At 47.0% G+C, this 25,686-nt stretch overlaps 1 protein-coding gene across 1 annotated transcript in view; it reads left to right on the plus strand.

The window, feature by feature from the left end:
- The window catches only part of ARL8B (ARF like GTPase 8B), a 132,920-nt gene that overhangs the window by 50,724 nt on the left and 56,510 nt on the right, over window positions 1-25,686 (plus strand). The window contains exon 2 of the mRNA XM_086939211.1: window positions 20,188-20,268. Coding sequence (XP_086795337.1) covers window positions 20,188-20,268 — 81 coding nt within the window. The remainder of the gene's footprint in view (window positions 1-20,187; window positions 20,269-25,686) is intronic.

The raw sequence follows: 25,686 nt of genomic DNA on the forward strand, positions 1-25,686 counted from the left end.
CATGTTTTGCCCTAAATCAATCTAAGGTTGCTTCAGTCAATTCTCTAATTGACACCCACCGCTCCCCCTTTATTCCACCCTTAAAAGTGGAAATATGATTTAACGAGTTAATATTTGCTTCTGACGTCTGTAACTCCTGCATGTTACTGGGTCAAATACTGCCAAGCCCACTCAACCTTTAAAGAGGATATCGTTGAATTGGGTAACTAATGATTAGCGTGTTATTTAACGTGTGTAGTTGGTGCTCAGGAAATATTATTTTGACAATGATCCCTGGGGCTTTTGCTGTGATTTTTGAACAAGTGGCTGGATATAGGACCGAGATGAACGGATAGAGTATGGGCATCTCCGGAATTTATATGGCATGTTAGTTGGTGTCCTTGGTCTGAGTGTGCGAAAACAAGATTTTTTAGTAGAGAAAGAATACAAGTTCTACTCTCTAAACACGCACCCCTTATTTACCTTAAAGAACTCAACATCATTAGGATACAAATATAGAATTACTTTGTGCCTGTGTGTAAACTCGGTTACATTGCATACAATGTGTGTTTTCTTATCATAATTTGAATTACGACACCACTCAAAGATAGACTAACTCGCTCATTTAGAGCTTTGTCAAAATCTCCAGATAATACCCTGTTGACTTAATGTTTCTGCTCAGGCGTCCACCTTGGTCAGATAAAGGGTGAATAGCACAGAGCACCATGTTCCTGCACGTTTCTCACGTTTGTTGAGGCTTTGGTTACACCAGCTTTTTGCAGGTGCAAACTGTTTACTGTATTTTGTACAATTAAAGTGGTAATACAACTACTGTACTGATTTTTTTTTATATAGTATTGATAGTGCATATTATATGCATAACTAAAGAAGACTTGATACTGTGTATCTGGCAGTTTTTCTCACCGAGTCCTAATGTGTAACTTAATGGTAATAGATCAATGTTTGATTACCAGGACACACAGCTAAATTTCAAATGAGTGCCTGCCACGCTGGTGCACAGCTGGGATGGATGGATGGAAGGGTGGGTGTCTGACATAGAACAGTCTGGCACGCGGGGTGAACAGCTGGAGTGAGTGGGTGGGTGTCTGGTGTGGTGTACATCAGGCTGTTTGACTCACAGCTAACCCTGGGGTGGGTGTGTCCCCGGTGTAGAGCCAGCGAGAAGCCGGGTCCACAGCTGGGGTCGTGTGTGTCTAGCTTAGAGCAGTTTGAAAGAGAAGCCGGACGAACAGCTGGGAAGGGTGGGTCTCTAGTGTAGAACAGTTTGAAGGAGAGGTTGGGTGCACTCCTAGGGTGGGTGGGAGTCTGGTGTAGAGCGGGTTGTAAGAAAGGCTGGGTGCACAGTTGGGGTGGATGTCTGGTGTGGAACAGTTTGAAGGAGAGGTTGGGTGCACACCTAGGGTGGGTGGGTGTCTGGGGTAGAGCGGGTTGTAAGAAAGGCTGGGTGCACAGTTGGGGAGGATGTCTGGCGTAGAACAGTTTGGAAGAGAGGTTGGGTGCAAAGATACAGTGGTTCGTGGTTGGGTGACTGGTGTAGAGCAGTCTTGTTTGACAGGTGTCTAGTGTAGGGCAAGATGGGTGCACAGCGGATGGGGGAGGTCTGTTGTAGTTCTGCCTGTATGAGAGGCTGGGTGCTCAGCACCCTTGCCGTGTAATGCCTTGTACTACATCTGTGTTAGCAGTCGCCTCAGGCTGTTTTTTTTTATGCAGGGGACGGGATTTGATCATGCCCATTACGCCGTATTGCTTCTCAAAGGCAACTGTTGCAGAGCCAAGTGGGCTGTTGAAAATTGTGTTTTCTCCACCTGCCCCTGTTGCCTGCTTGTGCCTCCGTTTTCGTGCCTCCGTTTTCATGCCCCTGTTGCCTGCTTGTGTCCCTGTTGCCCGCTTGTGCCTCCTTGTGCCCCTGTTGTCTGCTTGTGCCTCTGTGTGCCCCTGTTGTCTGCTTGTGCCTCTGTGTGCCCCTGTTGCCTGCTTGTGCCTCTGTGTGCCCCTGTTGCCTGCTTGTGCCTCTGTGTGCCCCTGCTTGTGCCTCTGTGTGCCCCTGTTGTCTGCTTGTGCCTCTGTGTGCCCCTGTTGTCTGCTTGTGCCTCTGTGTGCCCCTGTTGCCTGCTTGTGCCTCTGTGTGCCCCTGTTGCCTGCTTGTGCCTCTGTGTGCCCCTATTGCCTGCTTGTGCTCTGCTTGTGCCTCTGTGTGCCCCTGTTGCCTGCTTGTGCCTCTGTGTGCCCCTGTTGCCTGCTTGTGCCTCTGTGTGCCCCTGTTGCCTGCTTGTGCCTCTGTGTGCCCCTGTTGCCTGCTTGTGCCTCTGTGTGCCCCTGTTGCCTGCTTGTGCCTCTGTGTGCCCCTGTTGCCTGCTTGTGCCTCTGTGTGCCCCTGTTGCCTGCTTGTGCCTCCGTCTGCCCCTGTTGCCTGCTTGTGCCTCCGTCTGCCCCTGTTGCCTGCTTGTGCCTCCGTCTGCCCCTGTTGCCTGCTTGTGCTGTGTTGGTGTGTGTGGAGGGCTCTGTGTGGCTGTGTGTGTAGGAAGCTTTGTGTGGCTGTGTGTGTGGAGGGCTCTGTGTGGCTGTGTGTGTGGGGGGCTCTGTGTGGCTGTGTGTGCGGGGCTCTGTGTGGGGGTGTGTGTGGGGCGGCTCTGTGTGCGAGAGAGAGAGATTTGTTTAAATACCAGGATAATTGCCGGCAGCAGCACCCTTGCCGTGTAATGCCTTGTACTACATCTGTGTTAGCAGTCGCCTCAGGCTGTTGTTTTTTTTTATGCAGGGGACGGGATTTGATCATGCCCATTACGCCGTATTGCTTTTCAAAGGCAACTGTTGCAGAGCCAAGTGGGCTGTTGAAAATTGTGTTTTCTACACCTGCCCCTGTTGCCTGCTTGTGCCTCCGTTTTCGTGCCCCTGTTGCCTGCTTGTGCCCCTGTTGCCCGCTTGTGCCTCCTTGTGCCCCTGTTGCCCGCTTGTGCCTCCTTGTGCCCCTGTTGCCCGCTTGTGCCTCTGTGTGCCCCTGTTGTCTGCTTGTGCCTCTGTGGGCCCCTGTTGCCTGCTTGTGCCTCTGTGGGCCCCTGTTGCCTGCTTGTGCCCCTGTTGCCTGCTTGTGCCTCCGTCTGCCCCTGTTGCCTGCTTGTGCCTCCGTCTGCCCCTGTTGCCTGCTTGTGCTGTGTTGGTGTGTGTGGAGGGCTCTGTGTGGCTGTGTGTGTAGGAAGCTTTGTGTGGCTGTGTGTGTGGAGGGCTCTGTGTGGCTGTGTGTGTGGGGGGCTCTGTGTGGCTGTGTGTGTGGGGGGCTGTGTGTGCGGGGCTCTGTGTGTGTCATTTGCGATAGATAAAGCTAGTGGCATTGTAAATGACAATGCCATTTATTTATGTTAAAAAAACATAAATAAAAATAATGTCAAGAGCAATGCTGTGAGAAGTTGGCCTGATAGGTAGTGTTTCCAATTCTGGAACCACTGGTTATCAGTCCAAACAAACCCCAAAGATGTCAGGTTGTAAGTCAACCTTGTAGACAAGCTATCCTAGTGGTAGCATGGACTAAGCAGCCTTAAAGGCTTAACTTAAGAGGTCGTGTTAAGCGAGCTGTTTTACCACATACAATCCTGTAATCAAATGAAAGGACACCACACAAGTATATATTATAAAAATATATGTATTTATTTCTAAATTACTCCCCAGTACTCTTTATGAGGAAAGGGGCACAAGCGTTAAATCAAAAGCACTGTTACACATATAAAGTTGCACGTTTATGGATGAGGGCGGGTGGCCACTCAGACCATATATCAAAAAAGTGGTATAAGTAACACTTTACGAACAATGGTTAGGCCTAGGGCCTAGAGATTCGCTGGGAGCAGTCAGGACAAGCAATGAAGAAGTCGGGAGTAGCCCACAGGAGACGGGTGCAGCACGGAAAGTGCGGCGCGCACCAATGCACTGTCAATGGTGCGTAAAAGTCAGTTAAAGTGAATTAAAAGATACTTCCGCTGAACCTAGGAACACAAAACTTTAGACACAGACCCTAGAGGTGTGTACCAGTGTAAAGACACCGGCGTTGCAAAGTTACCTCACCCACAGGCCGTGGGTGCACAGGGTCGAAGTGGCGTCGGGTTCTGTCACGCAGGTTCTTGGTGCTTGGAGCTGTTGCAGCTGCAGGCGCTGTGAAGCAGAAGTGTCCGGTGCGATCCAAGGGTGGATCGAAGTAGAAAAGTACCTGAAAGCAGAGGGGACAGAGTCTGGGTCACTCAGCAGTGACCAGGGTGGAACCAGGACGGAACCAGGCAATGTCGGGCGCAATCAGGCGGTTGTCGATAGGCTTCTCTCCGCTGTCACGTGGGCTCTGGGGCATCTGCGACGTCCAGGAGCAGGTCACGATCTGTCCCACGTAGGCTCTCGCCGTCAGCACCGTCGGCTTGAAGATTGTAGCAAACAGCACTTGGCAAAAGCAATCCACGCGGAACCGGGAGATTGCTTATCACTCGAACCAGGAGGGTCAGAGTGGGTGCTCCTTTTCACAGGAGCTGGTGCAGATCTGGAGCAACCAGAAAAGCAAGTCGGATTTCAAAGTTCGTCGGCACAGGGGCCACAAGCCAGCTGGCAAGTGACCGGGCCAACGCGTCGAGCGCACACAAGCAGAAGGGCCCCACGCAGCACTCAGCGAGTGTGGAGGGGTGAGCTTTGGTGCAAGTGGAGCTCGGGGCTGGGGCTTCTCAAACCCCGGTGTACAGCTTCGAGGGTCACTCGTGGGCCGCACGGTCAGCGTCTCGTGGCCTTTTCAAGATGGCGTGCCCCACGCTTCCGGTCGCCTCCACGGGTCTCAGCTCTGCAGGGACTGTGGATCGGGCAGGTAGAAGGCAGGCAAGCTTGATCTCGTCGATCTCTGTCGCTCGAGTTCCGGCTGGAACTGCAACAAAGCAAGGGTCGAGGGCTGGATGGTGCCTGTTTGCACAGGGTGGTCACTCCTTGACCACAAGGGAGATTCTTCAGTCTTCTCACGTCGTGTAGAAAGTCGAAGGGTCCAGATTTCGTTTCTTATGTTTCTTCAGGATGATCTGAGGTCCGTTGGGACTGCTCCCCCTCTTATTCGAATCTAGGGGGTTGGACATCCTGCTAGGTCCCCTCCTATGGGTGGGACCCAGGAAGGGGGTGGTTACACCCCTCTCCTTTGATCCTGGCCGCGCTGGGACAGGGGCTGGGAGGCCCCAGAACCGGTTTGGCCGGATCCTGCAAGGGGCAGCCTTGTGCTCCCCAGGCAGTGTCTGGTTTCATTGAAACCTCCCTACTCCAATCCACTATCTCCTGTCTGGGGTGGTTTGACACCGCCCTGTGACAGGAAACTCTTTGTCCAGGCCTCCTCTGCCGGGTTTCGGTCAGCAGCAGGAGGTCAGACCCGTGTCTGTGGCAGGGGCATCCATTTTGTGGATCTGAGGCTCATTTTAAATCAACCGCGTTTCAGTAAAGTAACATGTCTTCTCCCTCTAGAAGGGTGGAATGCTACCCCCGTCGCCAGAACTGGCGAGGGGGTAGTATTCCAATTCGTATGACACCTTACACGACATGTTTTGATAAAGCCAAACCAAAGTTGCTATATAACCGCGAGGATTATAATGCGCTTAAGAGTATATGGTATGGCATTATCCCGGATCAGCTTAGGGAGTTGTTCCCGACAGCTGCAGACAGGCTCAGCTCACGCCAGAGCACCATCTCACATAAAACCACGCACTCTGCCTCCAGGATTGATGAGGCCTTCCATAGGAGTGGCTTACAGGCTATATATGTGTCCAGATATAGGTTTAGATATAGGTATACTATATCTAAGCAAGGGGTGATTACACCCACTTGCCCCAGCTGAGTGATCAGCCAGTTGTGTCAATTTAAGAACCAGCCAGGGGTGGCAAAAGCTATGCTTCAGCCCCTGGTAGGCCTTGGTGGCACCTATGCCCTGAGCACCTATAGTGCATGGTACAGGGGCTGACAAGGAGTCCATTTCCAATTGTGGTATGTACCTATAGCACATGTATTAAGAATTTAGAGAGAGAACAGCAGGCTGGGGGTCTGATTAGCAGGCCCACAGCCTCAGTAAGTCGAAAACCAGTGAAGCAAAAAGCAAAAATTGGGGTGACCATAGGATAGCAGACCCTACTCTCCTACATAACCCCCCCCCAAACGCAGGGACATTAAACTTAACCTTGACCAGATAAGTCTTCATGTTCTAAGTGGAAGTACCTGGAGAGACCATCTGCATTACCATGGTCAGTCCCTGGGCGGTGCTCCACTGTAAAGTCCATCCCCTGTAGGGAAATGGACCACCTGAGCAGTTTGGGATTTTCACCCTTCATCTGATTTAGCCACAAGAGGGGCTTATGGTCTGTCTGAATTAGGAAGTGAGTACCAAACAAGTATGGCCTCAACTTCTTCAGGGCCCAAACCACAGCAAAGGCCTCCCTCTCAATAGCTGACCAACGTTTCTCCCTGGGGGTCAGCCTTCTGCTAATAAAAGCAATGGGCTGGTCTTGACCATCTTGATTAAGTTGTGAAAGCACAGCTCCCACCCCCAACTCAGAAGCATCTGTCTGTACAATGAACTGTTTGGAGTAGTCAGGACTCTTCAGGATAGGTGCAGAGCACATGGCCTTCTTCAGGTCATCAAATGCCTTTTGACAGCTAACTGTCCACTGAACCTTTTTGGGCATCTTCTTGGATGTCAAGTCATTCAATGGTGTCACAATGGACCCATAGTTCTTTACAAATTTTCTGTAATACCCAGTCAGGCCCAAGAAGGCTCTGACTTGTGTCTGGGTAGTTGGAGGAGTCCAGTCCTGTATGGTCTGGATCTTGCTCTCCAGTGGCTGAACTTGACCCCCACCTACTAGGTGGCCCAAGTACACAACCTTGCTCTGCCCTATCTGGCACTTAGTAGCCTTGATAGTCAGGCCTGCCTTTTGCAGGGCCTCCAGAACCTTCTTCAGGTGGATCAGGTGATCCTCCCAGGTGGAGCTAAAGACAGCAATATCATCTAGATATGCTGCGCAAAAGTCATCCAACCCAGCAAGGACTTGGTTCACCAACCTTTGGAAAGTGGCAGGTGCATTCTTCAAACCAAAGGGCATTACCACAAACTGATAATGTCCACTAGGGGTAGAGAATGCTGTTTTGGCTTTTGACTCTTCAGCTAGTCTGATTTGCCAGTAGCCAGCTGTCAAATCAAATGTGCTCAGAAACTTGGCAGAAGCCAATTTATCAATGAGCTCATCTGCTCTTGGAATGGGATGAGCATCTGTCCTAGTGACAGCATTGAGACCTCTGTAGTCCACACAAAACCTCATTTCTCTCTTCCCATCTTTGGTATGAGGTTTTGGCACAAGGACCACTGGGCTAGCCCATGGGCTCTCTGATGGCTCAATCACTCCAAGCTCCAACATCTTTTGCACCTCAGCCTTTATACAATCCCTGACATGGTCAGGTTGCCTGTAGATCTTATTCTTCACAGGCAGATTGTCACCAGTATCCACCTCATGGGTGCACCAGTTAGTCTGACTGGGTGTGAGTGAAAACAAGTGTCTGTGGGCCTGCAACACCTGTCTGCAGTCCACCTGTTGCTGCTCAGTGAGGCTGCCTGCCAAGGCTACTCCATCAACTGAACCATCATCAGGGTTCTGGGAAAGCAGGTCTGGGAGAGGGTCACTCTCTTCCTCCTGTTCCCCATCTGTGGCCATGAGGAGACTCATGTCCTCCCTGTCAACAAATGCTTTCAAACGATTGACATGGAGCACCCTGTGGGGGCTCCTAGGGGTGCCAAAGTCAACCAGGTAGGTGACTTCTCCCTTCTTTTCAATGATAGGGTAGGGTCCAGTCCATTGGTCCTGGAGAGCTGCTGGCCCCACTGGGTCCAACACCCACACCTTCTGCCCTGGCTGGTACTCAACCAGAACAGCCTTTTGGTCATGCCAGGCTTTCTGTAATTCCTGACTGGCCTCAAGGTTTTTGGATGCTCTCTCCATGTATTCAGCCATCCTGGAGCGGAGACCAAGTACATAATCCACAATGTCTAGTTTAGGCTTTTTGAGAGGTAACTCCCATCCTTCCTTCACCAAACTCAATGGACCTCTTACAGGGTGGCCAAACAAAAGTTCAAAAGGGCTGTAGCCAACCCCCTTCTGTGGGACCTCTCTGTAAGCAAAGAGCAAGCAGGGTAAAAGGATGTCCCATTTCCGCCTAAGCTTCTCTGGTAACCCTTTTATCATTCCCTTTAGGGTCTTGTTGAACCTTTCCACAAGCCCATTGCACTGTGGATGGTAGGGTGTGGTAAACTTATAGTTTACTCCACACTCTTTCCACATTGCTTTTAAGTATCCAGACATGAAGTTAGTACCTCTGTCTGAAAGAACCTCCTTTGGAAAGCCCACTCTTGAGAAAACTGCAATGAGGGCTTTTGCCACCACAGGAGCTGTGGTGGTCCTCAGGGGAATTGCTTCTGGGTACCTGGTGGCATGATCCACTACCACCAGTATAAATCTGTGCCCAGATGCTGTTTGAGGATCCATGGGACCCACAATGTCTATTCCAACTCTTTCAAAGGGTACCCCCACCACAGGTAGTGGTATCAGGGGGGCCTTTGTTGTGCCACCTGACTTACCACTGGCTTGGCAAGTGACACAGGAGCGACAAAACTCCTTGACATTTTCTGACATGTGAGGCCAGTGAAAGTGTGGAACAAGCCTGTCCCAAGTCTTATTCTGGCCTAAGTGTCCTGCAAGGGGAATATCATGGGCCAAGGTAAGAAGGAAGCCCCTAAACTTCAAAGGTATAACCAACCTCCTGGTTGTGCCAGGCTTGGGGTCTCTAGCCTCTGAATAAAGGAGTCCTTCATCCCAATACACTTTATGGGTACCTTGAGCATTCCCTGCAGCCTCAGCAGCAGCTTGCTGTCTGAGGGGTTCAAGTGAAGGGCAATCTAATTGGGCCTGCCCCAGGTCTGCCCTTGAGGGTCCCCCTGTCCCCAGAAACTCAACCTGATCAGGTTCAAGCTCCTCAGAGACAGTCTCCTCTTGGACTGCAGAATCAGTTTCCTGTGAAACCTGATCCTCAACCTGGGGCAAGTGGGAAGGCACAGCCTTAACCCTCTTGCTCCTTCTCTTGGGTTGTGGTTGGTCTATTGTTTCAAGATCCACCACTGGTTCAGGAAGGCACTTCTTAGCCTGAGACCTTGTCACTGCAAGGACATGAGCTGAAATCCCTAGCATTTCTGCATGAGTCCTGTACTCCACTTCTGACCAAACTGAGCTTTCAAGATCATTGCCTAACAGACAGTCTACTGGGAGGTCTGCACTCACAACAACTTTCTTTAGGCCATCTACCCCTCCCCAGGAGAAGTTCACAACAGCCACACTATGGGAAGTAGTGGAGTTGCTTGCATTGGTCACTAGGTAACTTTCACCTAGTACAATTTGTCCAGGGTCCACAAAGCCAGGTGCCACCATTGTGACACTGGCACAAGTGTCCCTGTAGGCCTGAGCCAGTTTCTCATTAATTAAGGGAGTCTGCCTATATTTGCCCAGGTTACTGGGGCTTACTGCAGTGGGCAAAGATATGTCCACATCATATAGGAGAACTGCCTGTGTGGGGATTCTGACTAGGCCAGATTCCACCTCAGTACCCAGGGTCAACCCTACTAAACCCTTTGGCTGTGTACCACCACTGCTGACTGTACTAGGGGGTGCAGTTGCTTTAGGAGCTGCAGTGGTGGGGACTGGATTTTTCTTAGTGCATTCACTGCCCCAGTGTGAAACTGATTTGCAGGTATTACACCAAGGTTTCTTTGGGCCATCGTTCTTCTTTTTCTTGTTTCCATTTTGGGAACCCCCCTCCTTATTGCTAGTTTGGGGGCCTGAAGACTTCTGGTCCTTTTCTTTATCTTTCTGATTCCCACCCTTCTGGTCTGTTTTCTTCTGGTCACCTTGGTTCTGGTTTTTCTGCTTAATCCTTGTTCTGACCCATTTGTCTGCCTTCTTTCCCAATTCTTGGGGAGAGGTCAAATCAGAGTCAACAAGGTATTGATGCAACAGCTGGTTCTGACAGTTATTAAGGATCTGTTCTCTCATCATAAGATTGTACAATCCTGTATAGTCTGAAACTTTACTTCCCTGCAGCCAACCCTCCAGAGCCTTAGTGGCACAATCTACAAAATCAGTCCAGTCCTGAGTCTGTGCTTTTTGGGTGTCTCTGAACAACAACCTGTATTGCTCAGTGGTTAGGCCAAACCCTTCAATAAGAGCACTCTTCAGAACAGAGTAGTTTTTGGCATCCTCAGGTCTAACAGTGAGGAGCCTGTCCCTCCCTTTCTCAGAAAAGGAGTACCATAAAATTGCTGCCCACTGATCCTCAGGGACCTGCTGTACCATGCAGGCCCTCTCAAGAGCAGTCATCCATTTGTGGATATCATCCCCTTCCTTGTAGGGGGGCACAATTTTTGTCAGGTTTCTATTGTCATAGGCCCTGTCTTTTTCTTTAGGAACTTTGCTGCCACCAGTGGCATCTAAGCCACACAATTTTCTTTCTCTTGCTAAAGCAAGTTTAGCTTGAGCCAAGGCTACCTCTTCCCTTTCTATTTGGAGTTGGACAGCCCTCATCCTGGCCCTATGCTCTTTTCTCTGGGAGGAAGTCATTCCTCTTTGAGATTCTCTTGAGGCACTAGAAAGGTGAGAGTCCCTTGACAGAGATCTCTCCCTTCCATTACCTGGGAGAATTTGGTTATGAGATCTGGAGTGGTGCTGGCCCCCTCCATTCCCATGTAGGTCCAAGTTGGCCTGGTTAAGCCTGGCAACCTGTACCTGGTTTCCCACCTGATCCTGATCTTCAGGCTCTTCTACATCAGAGCCTTCCTCTTCTTCTTCCTCCTCCACTACATCATCTTGAAGATCCTCATTCTCAGGGGAGTTTATCCCTTCCTCTGTTTCTAAGGGAGTCTGACTCACCTTATCTAGGTCATCCTTTTCTAGGAGAGCTACTAGGGAAGGAATGGTAGGGCCTCTGCCCTTTTTTAGCCCCCTGGCTGTGCACAAGGCACTCAGGTCTTTGTGGCTAAGGTTGTCATATCTGGATGTTGTCCCTATAGGATCAACTATTACAGGAGCAGAGCCTGAAGCTCTACCTGTATCAGACATGACTGCTAGTGAGGTGTAAGTGGTGCACTTACCTACACTAAGTGGTTTCCTACTGTACCTTGCTAGTGAGTTGTAGTCAGGGTGTGCTAATCCCTTTAATCTACAACTACTAAGTTCAGTAGAACTTAATATGCTAAGCTTTTTGATTTATATGTACCTAGAGGTACTTGATGTGATCTTTCAATTTGATAAAGATTGCAATGGTAAAACAAACAGCAAGCTCAAATCCGCACCGCTGCACACCAATGTGAGAAGTTGGCCTGATAGGTAGTGTTTCCAATTCTGGAACCACTGGTTATCAGTCCAAACAAACCCCAAAGATGTCAGGTTGTAAGTCAACCTTGTAGACAAGCTATCCTAGTGGTAGCATGGACTAAGCAGCCTTAAAGGCTTAACTTAAGAGGTCGTGTTAAGCGAGCTGTTTTACCACATACAATCCTGTAATCAAATGAAAGGACACCACACAAGTATATATTATAAAAATATATGTATTTATTTCTAAATTACTCCCCAGTACTCTTTATGAGGAAAGGGGCACAAGCGTTAAATCAAAAGCACTGTTACACATATAAAGTTGCACGTTTATGGATGAGGGCGGGTGGCCACTCAGACCATATATCAAAAAAGTGGTATAAGTAACACTTTACGAACAATGGTTAGGCCTAGGGCCTAGAGATTCGCTGGGAGCAGTCAGGACAAGCAATGAAGAAGTCGGGAGTAGCCCACAGGAGACGGGTGCAGCACGGAAAGTGCGGCGCGCACCAATGCACTGTCAATGGTGCGTAAAAGTCAGTTAAAGTGAATTAAAAGATACTTCCGCTGAACCTAGGAACACAAAACTTTAGACACAGACCCTAGAGGTGTGTACCAGTGTAAAGACACCGGCGTTGCAAAGTTACCTCATCCACAGGCCGTGGGTGCACAGGGTCGAAGTGGCGTCGGGTTCTGTCACGCAGGTTCTTGGTGCTTGGAGCTGTTGCAGCTGCAGGCGCTGTGAAGCAGAAGTGTCCGGTGCGATCCAAGGGTGGATCGAAGTAGAAAAGTACCTGAAAGCAGAGGGGACAGAGTCTGGGTCACTCAGCAGTGACCAGGGTGGAACCAGGACGGAACCAGGCAATGTCGGGCGCAATCAGGCGGTTGTCGATAGGCTTCTCTCCGCTGTCACGTGGGCTCTGGGGCATCTGCGACGTCCAGGAGCAGGTCACGATCTGTCCCACGTAGGCTCTCGCCGTCAGCACCGTCGGCTTGAAGATTGTAGCAAACAGCACTTGGCAAAAGCAATCCACGCGGAACCGGGAGATTGCTTATCACTCGAACCAGGAGGGTCAGAGTGGGTGCTCCTTTTCACAGGAGCTGGTGCAGATCTGGAGCAACCAGAAAAGCAAGTCGGATTTCAAAGTTCGTCGGCACAGGGGCCACAAGCCAGCTGGCAAGTGACCGGGCCAACGCGTCGAGCGCACACAAGCAGAAGGGCCCCACGCAGCACTCAGCGAGTGTGGAGGGGTGAGCTTTGGTGCAAGTGGAGCTCGGGGCTGGGGCTTCTCAAACCCCGGTGTACAGCTTCGAGGGTCACTCGTGGGCCGCACGGTCAGCGTCTCGTGGCCTTTTCAAGATGGCGTGCCCCACGCTTCCGGTCGCCTCCACGGGTCTCAGCTCTGCAGGGACTGTGGATCGGGCAGGTAGAAGGCAGGCAAGCTTGATCTCGTCGATCTCTGTCGCTCGAGTTCCGGCGGGAACTGCAACAAAGCAAGGGTCGAGGGCTGGATGGTGCCTGTTTGCACAGGGTGGTCACTCCTTGACCACAAGGGAGATTCTTCAGTCTTCTCACGTCGTGTAGAAAGTCGAAGGGTCCAGATTTCGTTTCTTATGTTTCTTCAGGATGATCTGAGGTCCGTTGGGACTGCTCCCCCTCTTATTCGAATCTAGGGGGTTGGACATCCTGCTAGGTCCCCTCCTATGGGTGGGACCCAGGAAGGGGGTGGTTACACCCCTCTCCTTTGATCCTGGCCGCGCTGGGACAGGGGCTGGGAGGCCCCAGAACCGGTTTGGCCGGATCCTGCAAGGGGCAGCCTTGTGCTCCCCAGGCAGTGTCTGGTTTCATTGAAACCTCCCTACTCCAATCCACTATCTCCTGTCTGGGGTGGTTTGACACCGCCCTGTGACAGGAAACTCTTTGTCCAGGCCTCCTCTGCCGGGTTTCGGTCAGCAGCAGGAGGTCAGACCCGTGTCTGTGGCAGGGGCATCCATTTTGTGGATCTGAGGCTCATTTTAAATCAACCGCGTTTCAGTAAAGTAACATGTCTTCTCCCTCTAGAAGGGTGGAATGCTACCCCCGTCGCCAGAACTGGCGAGGGGGTAGTATTCCAATTCGTATGACACCTTACACGACATGTTTTGATAAAGCCAAACCAAAGTTGCTATATAACCGCGAGGATTATAATGCGCTTAAGAGTATATGGTATGGCATTATCCCGGATCAGCTTAGGGAGTTGTTCCCGACAGCTGCAGACAGGCTCAGCTCACGCCAGAGCACCATCTCACATAAAACCACGCACTCTGCCTCCAGGATTGATGAGGCCTTCCATAGGAGTGGCTTACAGGCTATATATGTGTCCAGATATAGGTTTAGATATAGGTATACTATATCTAAGCAAGGGGTGATTACACCCACTTGCCCCAGCTGAGTGATCAGCCAGTTGTGTCAATTTAAGAACCAGCCAGGGGTGGCAAAAGCTATGCTTCAGCCCCTGGTAGGCCTTGGTGGCACCTATGCCCTGAGCACCTATAGTGCATGGTACAGGGGCTGACAAGGAGTCCATTTCCAATTGTGGTATGTACCTATAGCACATGTATTAAGAATTTAGAGAGAGAACAGCAGGCTGGGGGTCTGATTAGCAGGCCCACAGCCTCAGTAAGTCGAAAACCAGTGAAGCAAAAAGCAAAAATTGGGGTGACCATAGGATAGCAGACCCTACTCTCCTACAAATGCCAATAGCTCTAACTTTAACAAAGGCAAAACCATTGCATTGTAAATGCTTGTTGATGTAAAGACACTTGCCCTTGTGTCCCATTTAGATTTGGGAACTGGCCCCCATATCTCCTCGTACAAGAGGGAATGCTCTGTCCATTGTCCTCTCAGCTGCTGGGAGGTGAGATGGAATAGCCAGTCTCACGTTTTCCTCGAATATAGACGACTGATGTGAACCTGTCTCTTTGGTGCACAGCAGTTGGTTGGATATGTGCTGCTCCTTGTTCTTTACAGTGCAGTAAAGCGATGGGCACAGTTATTCGCTCTGGCAAGAAGAATTAGAACTGGCAGGCTCCAAGTTTTTCCTCTGGTAAAAGGGAGTACAGGGGATAGGCTCTGAATCTTCCTCTACTAGAAAAGACCGAAGGGAATGCGTTTTGTGATTTCCTTTAATATGTCAATAGAGGGGATTGGCCCCACCATTCTGTCTGGTACAAGGGAGTTAAAGGGGTAGGTACAGTAATACTTTCTGTAATAGGAGAATGAAGGGGAGGGCTCTGTTCCCTCGATCAAGGGAGGGAAGTTAAAAGGGCCTGGTATTCCCTCTGCTGCCAGTGAGTGGACGAGGCAGGCTTTGGTATTCAATTTCACTTAGAAAAATTTGGAAGAAATGGGGGGAATGCTTGGATTAATATTGGCCAATGGAATGCATTCCCATCCATAGTTTTCTTTTTGTCCACTCTAGAGAGGCTTCAGCCATATGCTAATCAGTATTGGTCCTTAGTGCTTCATTTGTAAAAAAAAAAATAAGTGCTGGTGCCCAAAGCTCTGCTTGGAAGCCTGAGGCTGGTGAAAATAAGTGTTAGCATGCCCGTTACCAAGGCTGTGTTGTCCTGAATTCACCCCAGGCCTCTTTAATCCACTACCAGAATCTCCCTGCATCTCTTTAGGTCTTGCCTAGCGACGCAGCGCATGGGCTGCTCGCCTTGGCGAGACCATTAGTCGTCGTTTTTGCTAGCGAAGGGAGACGGGAGAAGGCACGCGCCCGTACAGACAATGTGCACGTGCGCACACATCTGTCCCCGCTCGCGGCGTTTGAGCAGAACGCGCGCCCGCGTTCACTCTCACAACTTGTTTTCTTTCCTTCCAGAGTCCCTGTGATAAAAAGGTCCCCAGGTCTCCGTGCTGTGCATAAACTGCAACCAAATACCATGTAAAATACGCATCAAGTAGAAATCAAATTTTTCCAATGCTTAGGCATTGTTATAGAATTCAGTAATGTTGCAAAAGTGGAGTAAGTCTGTTTTGTTGTCCTACTGTTTTGCTTGTTGAGAAAACCTAACCCTGTATTCCTGTTGCCTTAAATATTAACACTTCCCTGCACACGTATTCCACAGTGAGCACAGATGGATTTCATAATCTCATTTGGAGATCATTTTTATACTACCGTGAGGTGTTCATTAGCATTATTATGCATGTTATATTTTATGATTCCCATAGGCCCGGAGGCCATTTTTATTTGATGTGGTACATCTGTAAATTTACTGAATCTCATAGTAAAGCATAGTCTCACTTTCAATGCTGGCACGCAGAAATGTGATGAAAGGCATATAGGGACTTCAGCAGTGTGGAGTGGACAGATGCAGGAAGAACTGAATAGGTGCTAAGTGTGTAGATACATGGCAAAGAGGAGAGCGCAAAGACAAGCAGACAGAAAGGAGTGTGCACAGGCTGATACAGGGGAGTCGTGAGCTTGCGCAGATACAGGCAAGCGGAGAAGAATGCGCAGATACAGGCAAGCTGAGGAAATTGAGCAGATACAGGCGGGGAGTGTAGAGTGCTCTGATGCTCGTAGGCAGAGGAGAGTGCGCAGATACAGGCAGAGTAGAGTAGCAGTTACTGAAAGGTGATACTGGCATGCAGAGACGAGGAGAGGGTCAGGCAGACTGGATGAATAAACAGACTGACCGGAGAAACAGGCAGGCAAAGTGGGGCGTGGACAACAGCACAAGCAGAACCAAGTGTGGGGCGCAGGCAATACGTGCAGGGTAAAACCGTGAATAATTTGCAAGACTGATCAGAACGTCAAAACAGACAGGGCAAACTGGAAGTGAGACAACTGGGCTCAAACCTTGCTTTCATCCGGGGCATCTAAATATTTCACACCGAGCCCGGACCGGAAGCACTGAGGGGAGATGTTTCTGTGTCCAGTGTAGTCCGAGAGGACCGGGTTGAAGGCAAGCCAGGATCTCTAAAATGTGGGACAAGCACACACACGCATACAAACACACACATGCAGACGCGGACTGCCAAGGGGACTCGTTTATGTGGCGTGACATCTCTCCTGTGGACTGACTCTTGGGACCCCAGAGCAAGGGGCCTGGATGAAACGGGGCACATTTCTGCATCTTAAATGTAGAGCTTTATGAACCCCACTCCGATGTAAACAAGCTAAGCAACAGAACACGAGACCGATGGGGCATGAATGCGGTCAACTCTGGGGAAGAAGGGGTGGGAAGGTTCAACAGGCGGCTTAAGGGGGGTATTGGCATCTCTGGCAGCAGAGACCAAACTAGTGATTTGGTTGGTATAATGCACTGGGTTCCACCCATCTATCTTTATGTAATGGCATATACCCAGGCAGACTTAAAACACAAAAGCTGGCTAAATGGTAAAGATAAAAACATAAATGTGTACCAGATAAAAAGTAATGCAATGGACTGAAATGATATCAAAAATAATTGAAATTTAATAGATGAATACACTTATCACATAAAATACATAAAAAAATTCATGTGGCTATTATTTGAATATATATTAGAAGCACATCATGATACATAAAAAAAGGAACTTTCGTTTTCCTTTTTATGAAGAATAGGGCTGTGTGTCAACGCGTTTCGACAAAGTCTTTTGTCTTCATCAGGACTAGTAGATAGTCAGCCACTCTTTCTAAGAGATATTTTTGATCAAAGAGGTTCAGTGTAGATGAAGGGAGTAAGGCACCTTCCCTTTATTAACTGGATTCGGTATGTGATATCTGTTAAGACAGTGTTCACTGCGGCCTTCTTACTTCTACCTTCACCCACTACTCGATATTTCTTTAAATGGGGAGAAGAGATCCCAGGATACGTTTACCAGTATAGCGGTAAGGTATATTTAGCAATATGATACGCTGTTGGTCCGTATAGCTTGCGCACTTGTATACTGTTTTTGAAAGGCGCAGTGATGTCATTCATTTAACCGCTCTTTTTAGCTTGATGGCTGCAAAGCGGATGAGGCGTACGTTGGCTGGGATGCACGCGGTAGCCGTGATGCATACACGTTTGGATAAGCGTGCTGCTGCTCGAAATGTGTCTTCCTCCTTCAGCGGTTCGGGTTAGTCGAATGGCGCCATTCGACTAACCCGAACCGCTGAAGGAGGAAGACACATTTCGAGCAGCAGCACGCTTATCCAAACGTGTATGCATCACGGCTACCGCCTGCATCCCAGCCAACGTACGCCTCATCCGCTTTGCAGCCATCAAGCTAAAAAGAGCGGTTAAATGAATTACATCACTGCGCCTTTCAAAAACAGTATACAAGTGCGCAAGCTATACGGACCAACAGCATATCATATTGCTAAATATACCTTACCGCCATACTGGTAAACGTATCCTGGGATCTCTTCTCCCCATTTAAAGAAATATCGAGTAGTGGGTGAAGGTAGAAGTAAGAAGGCCGCAGTGAACACTGTCTTAACAGATATCACATACCGAATCCAGTTAATAAAGGGAAGGTGCCTTACTCCCTTCATCTACACTGAACCTCTTTGATCAAAAATATCTCTTAGAAAGAGTGGCTGACTATCTACTAGTCCTGATGAAGACAAAAGACTTTGTCGAAACGCGTTGACACACAGCCCTATTCTTCATAAAAAGGAAAACGAAAGATCCTTTTTTTATGTATCATGATGTGCTTCTAATATATATTCAAATAATAGCCACATGAATGTTTTTATGTATTTTATGTGATAAGTGTATTCATCTATTAAATTTCAATTATTTTTGATATCATTTCAGTCCATTGCATTACTTTTTATCTGGTACACATTTATGTTTTTATCTTTACCATTTAGCCAGCTTTTGTGTTTTAAGTCTGCCTGGGTATATGCCATTACATAAAAATTGTTGTCCCTGACCCAGGAGTCGTATCCACATCAGGGGGTCCTTGTTACCTACAAGATTCCACCCATCTATCCACAGACTCAATGCTTCTGGCACATTCATGACACATGGGTTTTGTCAAAGAGAGGTGAAAGTGCTCATCTCCCATTTGTCTGCCGTCCACTCAATGACATATGATGAACAAGCATTTGCAATGCAATAGGCCTCGCATTTACGCAAGTTTAGGCTATTGGCATTGTAAATGACTGCCTTTTATTTACATTTTATAAACCAAAACGTAAATAAGTCATTGTCATTTACAATGCCAATAGCTCAAAATCAAGTAAATGCGAGACCTATTGCATTGCAAATGCTTGTTGTTCTTGCAGGTTCCTGCATTCTCCCTTTAGGGCAGTTTTTCCGTCATTCTTTTCCTCCTTTCTGCTTTTCTTCCCCTACCTTAATCTCTGTGAATGTCTTATGTAGAAAAATAAGTGCTGGTCTCCAAATTTGAGTGCCAGTGTCAACCACCTGCTAAAATTAAGCACTGTGTTATCCTGCTCTAGTAAGAAAGTTAGCCCAAACTGCAAGCTCTGTTTGGCACAGGCAAGTTGGAATGGCCAGACCCTACTCTGACTTTTGTATCAAGAGTAGAGTAGGTCATGGCCATGGTTATTACCTCTGGTACAGGTCAACAAAGAGGACAAGGTGCTATGTTTTTGCACCAATAGAGCAAGAGTTCTGTGCACCATTATTGCCACTGGTGTAGTGGACCGTGTTGGATTCCTCCCGCTAGTATAGAGGAGTTGATCTGGCATTGTTCCTGCCTCTAGAACAGTATAGATGCCTAGATGCCCTTTCTTCCGCTTGTATGTGGAGTGCACACTTGGTCAACTGTCAGAGACCTGGAGTGGAGGGATGCCATCTTCTTTGCTCTAGTGAGAGTGCTCTCTCATGACGGTCTCTCGTCCATCAAAGAATGCTTGGATCTGCTTTGCAAGTGTGGTTGGCCAATGGGGTTACTTAGTTGAGGAGGCATTGAACCGTATAAATCTTGCCTTTGCGTAAAGTTAACCAAGCAGATGTGGATGATCCCTCATAATGCATTGAATAATACAGTTGATAAAGTTCTCTGTAGATGTGCTGCCAGCCTGCGCGCTCCTCTACCACCCACCCCTTAAATAAAATTGAAACATGCTTGGACATATAGGTAGTTTTCTGGCCCGCCTTAAACCTAAGAGGTTGGGATGGGTGTCAGAAGATAACTTTTATGTCCTGCGCACTGCTGATTCTAAAATACAAAGTCATGAAGCCGTACGGTTCACCGATTAACCTGGAAGTTCCTTTCAGTTGTTACTTTGCTTCATGGTCCTGACTGTGGGACCAAGATTGTTTCATCATCAAGACATGAAGAAAAGAAGGCCTACAAAGTGAGGAGCTGGTGTATTGAGTTCAAATAAATGGCAGAACTCCCTGACATTTATAAGACCACGCTGCAGATTGGCCCTATGATATGAGCAACATTTTCAGCCAGGCCTGACTGTTTAGCCTACAGTATTTTGCATGCTGGTGTTTTCGAGCCCATGTTTGTAATACTAAAAGTGAAACTTTAAGTCGCAGGATGTATCTTATGTTTATGCATAAAAATCAGGGCTAGCTAAAAGTGGCCATGATTGTGCCCCTTGGCAGCTGTGGAAATTGTGATACCGTTGAAGAGCAGAAGAGAAGCTAATCTCAAGAGAGGGCTGATACTACCTTAGTAGATTCACATGGTGCGCTGACTCACATTGTGGTACTTGTTTGGGCTAGTGACCGGTCTAAAATGGGAATGGAAGATGGTTCATGTTCATAGCAATTGTGTGATGGCAATTGTATTGTCTGTTTTCTTGTGCAAATATAAATCCTCTCACCTCCTATCATACTCTCTCTTCAGTCAGGTCAGTTCAGTGAGGACATGATACCAACCGTCGGCTTCAACATGAGAAAAGTCACGAAAGGCAATGTAACAATAAAGGTAGGTGAAGAGAATACTGTGTGCAGCATAAATTGTAAGGTGGTTATACATTCTTGTGTGATACAGAATGGCCGCTTACTTCCATTAATGATGTGCGTGATCCTTGCTGATGTGCTTGTTCATGAATAATGTATAAATCGAGTTAAATTTACAGGCTTGGCACTTAAACTTTAGTCGGATGACTTGCCGAAATCCAAAATAAATCCTGGCATTAGATCAATTTTGGGATATTGGAAATATTGTCATGAAAAATAGGCACATACAGGGTGTTTGAGTGTTTATAGAACTTCTTTAGAGAGTGTGATGTTGGCTGATTACATGAAACTTGGACTGTATTTTCAAAAAACTTAGATGGATTCAAGCCTATGAAGAATTAGCCACTCTCGCTGCCCACTGTTGCCCTAAAGTCAGTTTGTTGTATTTTAGTTTAGATAGTCTGCTCTTCTTCATATTTGGTGCTTATGTTGGAGGGCTAAAAGCAGTATTATTTACTGGGATGGGGCCTGAAATTGAACAGAAGTCATTCCAGATGTTTAATTTGTATTTCAAACTGCTATTTGGTGTAGCCAGTGTTTGGTAGCAGAATTCTAGGGAGATAATCAAACCCTTAAATACGAATATTGAATTTTGCAAGGTATTTACTATAATGGGTTATATTACACTGTAGCCCATTCCACTCTGCTACAGTGTCTAAACAAGGCTGGGGTCACAAAGGAGGCATTGGGATGGCTTAAATCTTTCCTAATAGACCGAAGCTTCCAGGTTCAGCGAGGCAATTCCCTTTCTGACAGCATTGCCCTAGAACAGGGGGTGCCTCAGGGCTCTGCCCTGAGCCCCACCTTGTTTAACCTTTATATGGCTCCATTGGCGGAGGTGGTTCAATCGTACGGCATAAAAATAGTATCTTATGCCGACGATACCCAACTCCTCATCTCCCTATCCCAGACACCCACCTTGGCTGCTGCTAATTTCAAAACTTGCATGCAGGAGCTTGCAGGCTGGATGAACCAACACTGCCTCAAGCTCAATGGTTCAAAAACTGAGGTGCTGGTGATTGGGGGTAACTCGGCCAGTTGGACCCTGGACTGGTGGCCTTCCTGTCTAGGTCCTATGCCTTCCCCATGCAAGGAAGCAAAGAACCTGGGTGTATGGGTTGATCCCAGACTCTCCTATGACAGCCACGTCCAGAAGCTAACAGGAAAGTGCTTTGGTGTATTGAAGACCTTAAATCGCACCCTGGACCTCCTTCCTTTAGAGGCCAGACGCACGATGACTCAAGCTCTGGTTACCTCCCGTATTGATTACGGTAATGTTCTTCTCTTAGGAACCACTGAGAAGAACATTAAAAAACTTCAGGTTCTCCAGAACACGGCGGCCCGTCTGGTCCTCAGGCTTCCCAGAAGAGCGGCCTCCAAGCCTACACTTGTGGCTCTTCACTGGCTCCCTATAAAAAAGAGAATCCTGTTTAAAGCGCTCCTTATATGTTACAGGATTACCTCTCAGGTAGCCCCTGAATATCTGAAGGATCTCGCAATCCCCTATATGCCCAACAGAGAACTGCGCTCCAAGGGTACCGGGCTTCTGTGTGCCCCCCGGATAAACAAAGCTAGAATGGGAGGGCGCTCTTTTCGTGCGCTGGCGGCCAAGAATTGGAACCTTCTTCCTCTGCATATTAGACTGGCTGAGACAGAGACCGTATTTAGGAGACTCTTAAAAACTCACCTTTTCACCCTTTAGGTCGCTCATTTTTCCCCTGCTTCTCTCTCCACAGCGCGGGGACACGCCGTGATGGCGTCACCAGGCGCTTTATAAAATCCTTTATTATTATTATTATTAATGGTTAGCTACTCTCAAAACAATTGGAGAACAATAGCTCAGTCAACTGAAGTTAATTTAACCTGGGGCATTAATCGGATTACAGCAACTAATCGGGAAAACTGTAAGCAAGGGAACTCTAATCTGAAGGCCTTGCAAGGTTTCTTATTTAGAGACTGAAAGGCGGATTTCTGGCAAATACACCAGCACATTACAATCGCTTTTTTAATGAAGTACAAAATAATGTTTCACATTATACACTTGTAGACCATGTCCCCCATGATAATGGAATTGATTTTTATATAGTTAGGAATACTGATATTCCATAATCCTCCAATAATGCCAGGTGTTGTTTAGGTCCAAGAGAGACCACTGTCCTCTTGGAGGTTAGGAAAAGCTGTGGAATCAACTAGCTCTTGATATCAACGGAGAACTTTGGTATTTGAAACTGTTGGGACAGTGACTAAGATTTTGTTACTCAGACTTTTCCCTTCAATTTAAGGCCTGGAAATGTTGCCTAAGTTTTGCAACGGCCTCTAAAACAAGCTAGGTTGTATAAAAGCTAAAGTGTCAAACTAATGTTTTGATGACTGTTTATTTAAACTGATCTACTAGTGAATTACAGGACGATTGACTTGATAGAGGAAATTGTTTGCTACGCTCATACTCAGATGTTTAACAAATCAAATAGATTCCAATAGAGTAAACTGGCCTGCAGTTTGAGCTTGCACTACGACAATATAATGGCTTTGTGGTTTATCTTTAAAATTCTTATAGACCAAGAATTATATTTGATTGGTGGATCATTCAGTGAAGTTTGAAGATGTTTGTGGGGAATACATGGGGATTAAACTTGATGCAAGTGATATTGATGCTGGTCTTTTGAAAAGTATTCAAGCCTTCAAAAAAAACGTGGTCGAAAGTAGATTTGGGAGGGAATCGTCACGTTTTAGTTGCATTTAAACGTATTTATTGACAAAAGAACCCTGCATTGGCCAATCCAGTGGCTCACGCCGGTGCGATATCTATTGGCTTTGCCCGTGTATTTTAGCCATGTTGTACACCAGCGTGGCTGCTGTTCAGCATGACTAAAAGTTAGTGGAATGGAGTGTCTACCAAGTGGAGTGTCCTCGAGTGGTGTAAAGTGTTGTAGAGTGGAGTATCCATAGTATGGTAGTGGGCTGCCATTACAGCACACATTTTCAATTGAAATAACAATTACGTTTGCACAAACACACAGTTTTACTTCTAAAACTATACAATGCAAAAATGGTAGTGTGTGGAAGTCCGCATCGCCTAGTGTATTTATTTATGATCCTATTAAAAGTGTTGTTTCCACCACACTTCAGAATTACAAAAATTGCTTCATTTGTGCTTTCCTAACTCTGAAATATTTGTACAGTTTATTTACAGGCATTTACCGTTGTATGCTGGAAACCTAAGACAGTACAGCCTTTCTATATTCTCATAACCAGCAAGATTGTCGCATAAATCCTTTCACTTTGCAGGCGGGGAAAGAAAAGTAAACGCCAAGCTCACAGGAAGACTGAGTGGAATAAAGTGTTGTGAAGTGGTGCAGAATGGAGGAGAGTGTCAGTCATGTGGTGTAGAGTGGCCTAAGGTTTAGTACAGTGGAGTAGAATAGAGTGGAGTATCCATGGTGGGGTAGTGCACTACCATTACACGAACACATTTTCAATTGAAATGACCATTACATTTGCACAGACATACAATTTTACTGATTAAACTATGCAGATCAGAATCGGTAATGTGTGGAAGTCGGCCTCACCTTAGTCTATTGATACCATTAACATTTCTGTTTCCACCACACTTCAGAATTACAAAAAAATGTACTTCATTTGTTTTTCTAAATCTGATATATTCTGAAATGTTTGTGTAGTTTATTCACATTCATTTACATTTTGTTGTGTGCTAGAAAAATAACATCCTGAAGACTTTACATTCCCATGGCCAGAAAGATTGTCACGAAATTCTTCTCACTTGGCAGGCCGAGAAAGAAAACTAAACACAAGGCACTCTGGAAGACCGAGCCTAACATTTGACCCCTGTCTTTGAATGCACAGCAATTGTGACCGTATAAAAACAAACTTTAAAGGCCCGTTTATTGCTCATTCATTTCTGAAATCCAACATGGTTTTTTTAGTGGTGTTTAGCACCCACACTTGCCGACATCCAGTGCCTATGGCATGGGTGTGAGATTGAGGAAGAGGATTGTTTACTTTATGCCTTTAGTAAAGAGCACTGACCAAAATAAACAAGTCCAGAAAAGTGTTCCTCACAGCCATGCAAGATTGATGAACTGGTACAGGCAATGATGAGTAGAATCAGTCGAGCAGGTTCCCAAAGAGGAGACTTGTAGAAGAATACGAGGAGCCATTCATAGAGGTGGTAAACATGCTATGCTCCAAAGTAGGGACAAAGACATGCAGGATGATCTAAATCAAATAAAGTATGCAAATAGATAGCAAGCAAATGTGAATTACAAAGCCAATGGTAAGCAATAGACCCTTTACATTTCCAGGGAAGCTTTCAGAATGTCCCCAAGAACTCTTTCGCAAGCAAACAGCTGTGTTGTCTGGCAGGCGTCGACCTAAAAATCACTGGTCTGAGTGTCAACTGACCAGAGGATCCCCTGAAACCAGCAGTGGAGAGCATTGTTCTGAGCAAAAGCAGAACCCTAGTTCACTTTCTAATATGCACAGATATCTAGAATTGATCACATGATCTCGCCAAGAATAGTCGGTAGCTATATCATAATGCTGTTTTCTTTACCAGCACAGAAGGCATAGGCATGATGTCTTGAATGCATACATTAACTCTAAATATCTTAGTTAATCAATTACTGCCCTGCTTTTCTGTGCTCTGCTGTCAGTAGAACATGCTTTAAGAAATTAGATGTGGAGCTTGGAGATATTTTGAGTTAATCTATGCGCGTAAGATGACAAAAAGCAGGACAAAAATTCCTTCTCCTCTGGCGCACTGCAGAAACCAGAATCACAATACAGTCCCAGGTGCCCTAGCTCAGTTCATGGGAAGTAGAAAATAGTTTCACAAGTAACAAAAATATAAACCGTGTTTGGCTGAGCAAGCTAACTCGCAAATTCATATCTCAAGTGCCAAAACATAACACACTTGAACATATGAGACTGGCACATCCTGTGGTCAATGTTATTATGAGCAAGAAAACATGGCCTCATCCAGTTTAAATTGTTCAAAACCGATAAGATTATAAGACAGGCGGAAACAACACGGTCTACTTGTATCACCCCTCTTGAATCTTTAATTGGTTGGTCTTCCCTTGACCATAGCAAAAAGAGCTTTCAGTTCAAACCGGGAGGTTATAACCTTAGTCTGTTGATGTATGCGGACGACTTTGTTCACTTTATTAGGACCGACCTATTGGCCTGTTAATGGATTGTGGGCAGTGTGGAAAATCTGCTTTTCCTGAGTGTTTACCCCCGCCTTTTTTGCTTTTTGCTGGACCTTATTTTATTGCTGGGTTTTAGACTCTTCACACTGGTGCGAGCACCTGCTTTATTTTATCTATTAGAGCTTCCTGTTGAAGCTAACTTAGTAACTATT

This window comes from Lissotriton vulgaris, chromosome 9 (assembly GCF_964263255.1).
Source record: "Lissotriton vulgaris chromosome 9, aLisVul1.2, whole genome shotgun sequence".
NCBI classification, from domain to species: Eukaryota; Metazoa; Chordata; class Amphibia; order Caudata; family Salamandridae; genus Lissotriton; species Lissotriton vulgaris.